This window comes from Capsella rubella, unplaced genomic scaffold, assembly GCF_000375325.1.
Source record: "Capsella rubella cultivar Monte Gargano unplaced genomic scaffold, Caprub1_0 scaffold_12, whole genome shotgun sequence".
Classification (NCBI taxonomy): Eukaryota; Viridiplantae; Streptophyta; class Magnoliopsida; order Brassicales; family Brassicaceae; genus Capsella; species Capsella rubella.
The window spans coordinates 27,192-37,114 of NW_006238912.1; the positions used below are offsets into that span (position 1 = coordinate 27,192).

The window sequence follows — 9,923 nt, forward strand, 5'->3', positions numbered from 1 at the left end:
AAAACGGATCAATGATAATTCCTATTAAATTGATCTCCAAGGTAAGTATAATATAAGTTCAAGCTTTAACGTTTCTGATCTATCTCCTTTTCTTGCAGGCAAAACGGATTTGAGAGAAAATCCTTTTCAAGACGAAGGGCATGAAATGACTATGGTCAAACAAGACCTGGAGCTCGAAGACGAGGAGGAGCTTGTAGCGGAGGAACAACTCGTAGCCAAGGAGCAGCTCGAAGTAGAGGAAGTATCAAGGCTTAGGAAGCTCAACCACGCAATCAGTGGCCTTCTTAGGGAGATAAACAGGAAAGAAATCAAGGTTCAACTCTCCTCATGATGATCAACCGCGCAAGAGGTTCGGTACAGGGATAAGTGTTGCTTATGCACTCTATTTCCCTTCTCAAATTTTTTCCCATTGGGTTTTCTTGACAATGTTTTTAACGAGGCTAAGTAATAATTTCAAGTCCTTTTACCAAGCCAAATTCGTGGGTTCAAGGCCTATCATTCTTGCATTTATTGCTTTGGTAATTTCCAAGATATTTTGCATGAGCTTGCATGAGTGTGGGATTGTACATGCTCTTGCATGTTCTTCTTTTGTCCACACTTCTCTTTCATCCTCCTCTCCTATATAATCTCCCTCTACCTCTCATCTGTAACTCATCTATATTTTTTATCAAAAACTCTTTCAAGCTAGATCACTCTCTTGTTTTTCTCTTTGGTGTGTAATATCCAATGTTTCGTCCAAGTCCAGTAAATTAAAGGCTCTCTCGTAACCTTTGTGCGACCTCCACATCCTTTGGTCTAAGTGATCTCACGATCCCTTAGGTGCAAAGCCTATCCTTTCCTCAACTTTCCGAGTGTCAATTCTAGGAGGATCTTATCAGCTTGGGGGCGAATCCATGATTCCTTGGAGTGTCTAGGTTCATTTTGGGAAGCTTCATGTAAGTGAATAAGAAAGGAGTCTTTTCAGCTTGATCTCCTTTGGCTTCATGTATGGTAAGTAATGACTCGTTGGGTTCTTATGTGGTAAGGTGTACCAAATGTCGTGTTGCACAAGTCTTGTGTGTTCTAGATTTTCACCTGATATCCAATTATAAATTTGGGGCACATTCAAATGAAAGTAAAAAAATAAATTCCTTATCTCGCTCCAAGGAGATCAACGACCTTGATTCAATGGGTGGTTTGGACTTGGATATGTTCTTGGGTTGTTCTCCATGGGCTGGGGCCTTGTGGTTAATCAAATGAGTGTGTGGGCTCCCTTCATGGCTGATCCAAATGTCAAAAGATTTAAAATCCTCACAAGTCTGTCAGTGAGTAGTTCACCATGTTTTTCAGCGAGTAGTTCAGAATGTACATCATCTATCATCTTTGAATAAGATGGATGATAAATGATTCCTTGATGATTTGGTGTCGCCTCATTTAATACCTTTTTAGATAAACCCATTGAGATAAACCCTTTTAGGTAAAGCCATTGGGAAAAAACTCTAGATAAAGGAAAATAGTGCAACAGTCATATCCCAACAATAAGGTGAGACGACTTGGTTTGTGAAATGATTGGTTTGGTGTGCTCCTAGTTTGATTAGTTCTGATATCCGCATCATACACTCTCTCATGAAAAAGTTCCGACCTCGAAACTGTACCATCTGCACCAAGAGAAAGCAAGTTAGCTTTCATGCGATATTGCGAGTTCAGTGTCTTACCTTGGTATCGTTGTGGCCTAATGTGCATGGTGCATCAGGAGGGTCTCCTTTGAGAAAGAAAGATAGGATCACTCCTTGGTTTTGATCGTGTACAACGGTTGCTTGTGTAGCCTGCTTAGCTCCTTTTCGGGTATGTGTTTCAGCTTTGAAATCCGGATGGTCCACTTTGATTAAGAAAGAACTTGGAACTCTCCTAGTCCTTATTAGGTATGGTGTGGTCACCAATGGAGCTGGTTCCCTCCGGTTCTGATTTTGATTCAAGCCTTTTTTCATCCCCAGTAATTCGCTTTCATGATCCTAATTCGAACATGAAATGTTATTGATGCGGACATCATGATACTCTTCTATGGTACCTATATCTTTGTTGATACTGCAGAATAAAATCAAGTGCATTATACTTGATGCGGACATCGATTATCCTGTCGAACCCGCTGAACCAGATACTGTACCACATCTTATACCAGTCTTCCCAGAAGTTCCTATGACACGTTCAAAGTCTAAACAGCTTAGAAAGAGATTCAACTTAGCTATACAAGACATTGTGAGTTCACTAGAGCTGAATGACGTCAACTGGTCTGTACCACCTTTACTTCACAACGGATATGATCACATCGCCGAGGAAGAGCTTGTTGAAGCATTCACCCAAATGAGTCTTGAACATACCATTTCCCCAGGTATGAATTCTCCTTTGACAGGTCAAGAAACCTCGAGAATCCAAGAGAAGACAATGCAGTTACAAGAGACGAGCAAAACAAGCTTCACCTTCGAGAGTGATCCAGAGAGTGAAGATAAAGAACAAGATATCAAGGACTTGGAAGAGCTTCAAGAGACTGATCAAGCTATCCAAGAGAGACTCCAAGAAGCCATCTACTTCAAGAAACCAACAAACAAACGAGTACCTGACAAGACTCTTGAAGTACATCAGCGAGTAGTACAAGATGTACTTTAGAGAACTAACTATCGGGCATAGATCGCATCTAGGTAAGTTCTATTCAGTATATTCCATCTTTGCAGGTCCACTAAGCCCCAACAACGGCTAGAAGACGTGCTCATCATGAGAATTCAAGTTTGCTTTAGTATTTGGCTTATTTTCTTTCCAAAAACAATGGATTTGTGTTTGTTATTTATTTTGTTTCCTTTGTTGCACTTTTAAATGTATTTCGGCCTTAGCGCTAGCTGAAGGACACTTATAAAGTCCCCCTGCAGCAATTTTACAAGTTTTTTTTACGTTTGATTATCAATAAAGAACCGAATTTTCTTCACTTTTCTCTTTTAAGTGTTCTTGAGATAATAAGCTTGTTCTTTGTCTTGTGTGTGTGATTCACCAAGGGTGAGTTCGTGTATTTTATCAAAGACCAATCACATCTATGTGGTGTACTTCAATCTACCAGCACTTCCCCTACAATCGATCCCGCACTAGAGAAGCGATCGCCATCATGTCAGATCTACATCAACGACCATCTTTTCTTCACAAGAGAGAAGCGACCGCCAGCTTGTGAAGCCATCAACTCTATCCTAGTACAAGCTCACCACCGAGTCTTGAATCATATGGTATCAGAGCACAGTTCACTTTCTTAACTTGTTATGCTTATCTTTTCCATTTTCTTTCGATAGTTTTGATTTCTAGTTTTTTTTTAATTTAGTTTTCAAAAAAGAAAATCCATAAAAATTCGTCACTTCTTTCCTTAAATCGTCTGCTTTAGTCATTAAAATGGACTGTAGAGCAATCAACAATATCACCATCAAGTACCGACATCCTATTCCGAGGTTAGACGACATGTTGGACGAGCTTAGTGGAGCAATCAGCTTCTCCAAAATTGACTTACGAATCAGCTATCACCAAGTCTGAATGAGGGAACGAGACGAGTGGAAAACCGCTTTCAAGACCAAGCAAGGCCTCTATGAGTGGCTTGTCATGCCATTCGGGCTAACCAGTGCACGAAGCACCTTCACGCGATTGATGTACCAGGTTCTAAGGTTATTCATTGGTAAATTTGTTGTTGCCTACTTTGTTAATATACTTATTTACAGTAAATGCTATTCTGATCACACTAAACACTTAGAGTTAATACTGCAAACGCTTAGGAAAAAGGTGTTTATGCTAACCTAGAGAAGTGCTCATTTTGTACTGACAATTGTGTGTTCTTAGGTGTAACGCCCGTTTCTGAAATTTTGGTGGTGTCGACCGACAGCAGTGTTGGGTGTCGATCAACACTAATAAAATTGGGTTAGGGTGTTTAGCTTTTAAACCGTCGGTTTTTTTTGGAATTGATTGGAGAAACCCTAAGCACGACTTTACACTCGTGGAAGCAGCATTTCTTTCTCACTTTGGGCTTTGATCGCTTCTTGAAAACAAAAGAGAAAGCGAGGGTTGTGAGTTAGTTGTTCCTAAAGCTTAAGGAGAAGCTTGTGAGGGTCTCTGGAGGCTGTTCTTCAGTGTTCTAGCAAAGGATCAGTGGGATTCGTGGCTGTGGGTGTGAAGAGAGGTTGCTGGAGTGTTCTTCTTCTCTGTTTCGTCCATCCGTCCAATCCAAATCAGAGGTGAGTGCGTGAGTATGGCTTATCTAAGCGTTAAGATTACGTGATTGGTGTTTATGTGATGTGTGGATTGAATCCGTTGTACTTGTGATGTTTTCTGCTGTTTGTGTGGCATTGTGTGACTGTTATTGGTTAGTGTCATCGTGGGAGGTGATGTGATGGTGCTATTAGGATCCTTGGGTGGCTGAGATCGTTGGTGAATGCGTTTCAGGGTGTGGGTGTCGACCGACACCATTCACTTTATCGCAGTGCAGTTTGGTGGTGTCGACCGACACCAGTTTTTGGTTGCGTCGGCCGACACCAGTTTTCTGTGAGGTGAGTAAAAATAAACGGCTCGAGTCCTATCATTAGGTTTTGTAGTGAGTAAAAATGGCCTACAGGTAAATGAGGAAAAGATCAAGGCGATCCGTGAATGGCCTACTACAACATCCATTGGACACATCCGTAGTTTTCATGGACTAGCAAGCTTCTACAAGAGGTTTGTCAGAGACTTCAGCACAGTGGCTGCACCAATGACTGCTGTAATCAAGAAACATGTACCATTATCATGGGGATAAGCTCAAGAACAGTCGTTCAACATGCTGAAAGAGAGGCTCAAACAAGCACCAATATTAGCGCTTCTAGATTTTGAAGTTATGTTTGAAGTGTAGTGTGATGCATCAGGTTGGGATTTTGAGCTGTACTACATTAGGGGGAAAGACCTGTAACATTTTTCAGTGAAAAGCTGAGTGGAGCAGCTTTGAACTACCCGACCTACGACAAAGAGCTTTATGCCATAGTACAAGCACTTGAGACATGGCAACATTACTTGTTGTCCAAGGTATTCATCATTCATACCAACCATAAAACTCTGAAGCATCTCAAGGGTCAGACTTCACTGCTTGTGTGTTCATAACCAATGCTTGGTTTGTTCTCCATGGGTTGGGGCCTTGTGTTGAATCAAATGAGTGTGTGGGTACCCTTCATGGCTGATCCAAGTGTCAAAAGACTTAAAATCCTCACAACTTGCCAAATGGTGTAGTTCAACAAGTATGTCAGCGAGTAGTTCAGCATGCTTGTCAGCAAGTAGTTCAGCATGCTTGTTAGCGAGTAGTTCAGCATGTCCGTCAGTGAGTAGTTCAGAATGTATATCATCTATCATCTTCGAATCATATGAATGGTAAATGATTCCTTAATGACTTGGTGTTGCCTCATTAAAAACCTTTCTAGGTAAACCCATAAGGAAAACCATAGAAATGAGTGCAAAATTCATATCCCGAAAATAAGGTGAGTTGACTTGCTGACTTTTGATCCTTATTAAACCAGTGTACTTCTTAAGGTTAATATCATGGTGAATAACTAACCCGACGCCTTGTACTTGATCATAGCTCCATTTAAGAAAAAATTCTCTTAAATGCTCCATGTAAGCCGATTTGGTATGTGGACCGTTTTCTTTTGGTGTGCTCCTGGTTTGATCTAGTTTTGATATCCGCATCACGAAGTGTCGAGCTTGAGTGTCATTATGTGATTGTGGAATCAGGTAAAACCAAGGTGTGACCGTGGAGTCAGGGTGAGGAGAGAGGAATGATCTAGGGGCTCGTTGATTGTTGTTATGTTTTTTTATGTTATGACATTGTTAGGAATGTTAGTTATGGAACTTAGAAGCATGATAGGTTGCTATGATATTTCTGGATGATTGCCGGTTTGGTGTATTATTGGTTTAATGCCTATGGTTATCGGATTATTGATTTAAATGTATTCTGTTGATTTTAGTTGGGTAGCTTGGTGTAAATGTTTGGGATTGGGTAATCTGACTAGCTGGTTTAAATTGAAATGTTTGGTTTAGCTGGTCATGATTGGGTTAATCGGGTTAGATGGTTTAAATTGATTTGGATCGGTTTGATCAGGTTACAAAAGGTTTAATCCGGTTATGCATGTATATAAAAAACAGGTTGGGTCTTTTCTAGATTCAATATACAAAATACTGTTATATGATACATAATAGTCTATATACACAACAACCCAAAATGTTCGACGTATGTGTTCGGCCCAACTAATTAAAAAAAACCCTACTTTTCTCACAATAAAAAAAATCTTCCACCTCCCACCGTCACCTCTTACTTTCACGATTCATACTGAAAGAGAACAATAACAAATTTATCGATCCAACTTTCTTTTCAAATTAAAAAGGCCTACCAGATTCAAAACTTAAACATTTTCACTTTGTTTTCATCATTCTATAATTTAATGATCACTAACTTCAAACCATTATCAGTTTCAAGAATCAAATCTATAAAAACTCCTTTCCTCGCCAAGTATACATACATCTCAAGAAACTCTTCACTCTTAAAATCTCTAAAGAAAACATACAATATACTCCTTAGCCATTCACATTTAAGATTTTTGATGGTATTGATGGAGATTTTTGCAAAGAGGACGTTTTAGTTTGCCTCATACATTTTAGGGAAGCCCGAAATTTCAACATAAACAGTTATGCTATTTATCATTTGATCTTTAAAAAAAAGGTTTTTATGTGATTTAAAAAAAATATAGTGGTGAAACAATTCACATCTACCTTTGGGGAACCATTACTAGTAGTAATTTACTACGTCATTTAAAGAAATGTGGAACCAATCTAAAGTGAAACCAACAGCCCTCAGCTCAATATCATGCACACGTATTTTCTTTGATAACGATGTGGCTGAAACCAAACAACACACTACATGGTATATTTTTCATTATATTGAAAAAAATATATTAAAAACATATCTAACTCTCTTACATTCAATTAACAGGTTAGGTGATAATGGTCAAACCATTCATACAATTGGAAGCTCCTACTCTCCTGTTACCAAACTAGAGACATTTACAATACAGGAAAATACCAATTTCTACATGAAGAAAATCCTCACGTAATTCAGGTATACTCCAATTAATTACAAACATTTTTCCCTCATTTCAAAAAACCCTACCAAATTAAACATTTATCACAAAAAACAGTCTGCTACGTTCTACTGTAATGCTACCATTCTCGACACACTACCATAACATGGATGGTACTACATCTCATGCAGCAAATACAACAACAAAGTTGAAAAAGCTGACACATCAATGTACTGCAACATTTGCAAGGAATTTAACAACATCCATGTCATCAGGTAAAAGAAAGTATATATTCCTTATATAGTAATATACGAACATAAATAAGTAGACTTGAAAGAAATCCATACTTCATAGGTAACATTTCGAAATAAGAGTCCATGTTAAAGATGAAGAGGAAGCAACCTTTGTTTTCCTTGATAATGAAGCCATCACAATTGATAGTCGTACATTTGTTGATGTTTTAAACAAAAAGATGAAGGTATTGTTAGCTTACAATACTTTTTCTGTTTAAACTAACACCAAATATCTAAGTTACACACTCATTGACAGGATGCCAGCAAAACATCGTGAAGAAACAAATGCACAGACATGAGAATGTTTGAAGCATATCATTGGCAACACTTGCAAATTACAAATTAAGATCACATATTTCAATTTCAAGACTTCTCACTAAACTGTCTCAATCTCCCTTATAGATAACCAACAAAAACTATACACTCGAAGCAACTGGAGAATGAGCCTGAGTCATCGTATGAGTTCTATATGGTCATAATAGGTAACCTTACCCTTAAGAGGAAATTTTCAATAAAACTATATTGCTTTCTTTTCCCTTTAAATCATCTATGTTGTGAATGAAGCACATAATATGCCCATTATTACTTAATTCTAAATTAATCAAGTAACATAATCATATAGTCTAATAGATAAATTAATCACTTCTCTCAACGAAAAAGCCAAATTTTGTTCAGGATATAGATGATATTTTTTACCAATATAGAGACTCTTGGAGTATGCAGAATTTATCATCTTAACAAATTAATATGCCTTAGACCCGAATCAACATTTAACTTGAGAGAGTCGTCCTACCCATCAACACCACGGATAAAAGTTGGGGTTAAGGATTGGGTTTTCCGGTTTGACCTAACATGCTTCTCCCTCTCAATACAACCCGTCAAAATCAAACACATGTCTTTCGTATAAAAAAAAATCTAAAGGAAGAGAAATATAAAAAATATCAGCATTGATTGAAACAACGAAGTCTTTGAATCCTCAAATTAATACCAAACCGAAATCAAGATAAATGGGTGTTAATTGATGAAAAATGAGATATATTTTTTTAATAGATTTTAAACATTAGAAACAAGTGAAGAAGAGTTAACTTAGAAACAAAATGGCGATGGCTGTATTTATATCTCACTTGAGAAGAACAAACTTTAGGTAGAGAGAGATGAAATAAGAAGGCAAGGGACATGCGAGAAAAAAAGGAGACAAGCTTCTTTGTTATGTTTCTGGTGATATGTGTATCTGATTGTGGTGCATAATGGGCCTAATTAGGCTTTCCAATGGGCCCAAATACAAATGTGACATAGACACGTTCTAGCGAACTGTTCACTTCTCAGCAACGGCTCATTGTCATAAAATATGTGAATGTGAATTAACTATTTAATTATGATACTATTAATATGAATTCCCCTCACACTAAAAATACACTAAAATCAAAGCTGTGAACGTAGAGAAAAACATGGGCATATACGTTCAGGAAGAGGAAGGATCCCTCATATATTTGATCTATCTATATATGTTTGCAAACTAAACCTTCCTCACACTTCATAAACTTGCAACACTTCTATTTACATCAATGGATCCTAAAAAAAGTAGAATAAGTAAACTCGAATCACTTTCTCAAGATCTGTTGGGCATAATAGTTTCAAAAGCCGGTGCTATCTCCGCCAAAGATTTTCATAATTGCATCCTCTCATGCAAAAAACAGCGGCAAATGACAAACATGTTCTCGGGTGTGTTGGTGAAGAAACCACTACATTCGATCCAATACTTTTCAATCATAAAAAATACCTTGAAAACAACAACCTAGATGCCAACTATATTCAACGTATCATACAATACTTCATCCTTAATGACTATGACATAGGTCTCCGCCACCTGGGCTTGGCAGCTAATGCATGGAAGGTTGAATCAATTAAGCTACTTTTATGCCATTATACTACTTTGTTGGGGTAGGATTATAGAAGACAAAAACTATTTCAACAAGCTTAAGTGCTACCATAGTTAACTCTTGGGATTAGAGTGGCAAGAAAAAGATGTTATGTCATTTCACTTCAACACATGAAACCAACAAGCTTCTGTCACATCAAAGACATGGACATCAAATGTGAGAAGTGTTTTTATTACAAAAAAATGTATAAGTCTATCTTTATGTATAATACATATGTATGTAATATCATATTCTACGTTTAACTGTTTCTTTGCAGCTGGAACAAGTAGCAAAAGTGTAAATTCTTTTTCTACCTTCTTCGTGAGTTGCATTTGTAAGGATATTCATTCTCTTTCTTTACCGCTGATGCAGCTGTGATGTTTTATATTTTGTCTACTCATATGGTTTTTTATACTGTTTTCTTTGCAAGTAGAACAAGTATGTATATTTATACTCTTGTTTTGATATAACTCATAAACGATCTGATATGATATGCTCTTGTTTTTTTTTTTTTATCTTCATATGACATGCTCTTGTTATGGATATATATGATGATTATGGCACATACAAAAAAACTAATTTGATATTGGTCATTAATTATATAATTACTCCTGATT

At 37.5% G+C, this 9,923-nt stretch overlaps 1 protein-coding gene across 1 annotated transcript; it reads left to right on the forward strand.

Moving 5' to 3' along the window:
* The first annotated feature begins 8,952 nt into the window (after positions 1-8,952).
* On the forward strand, positions 8,953-9,384 carry LOC17874546 (F-box protein At2g35280). Its single transcript, XM_023778507.1, is given in 3 exon segments — positions 8,953-9,154; positions 9,157-9,293; positions 9,295-9,384. Coding segments are annotated over 3 exon segments (429 nt in total).
* Positions 9,385-9,923: the final 539 nt, after the last annotated feature.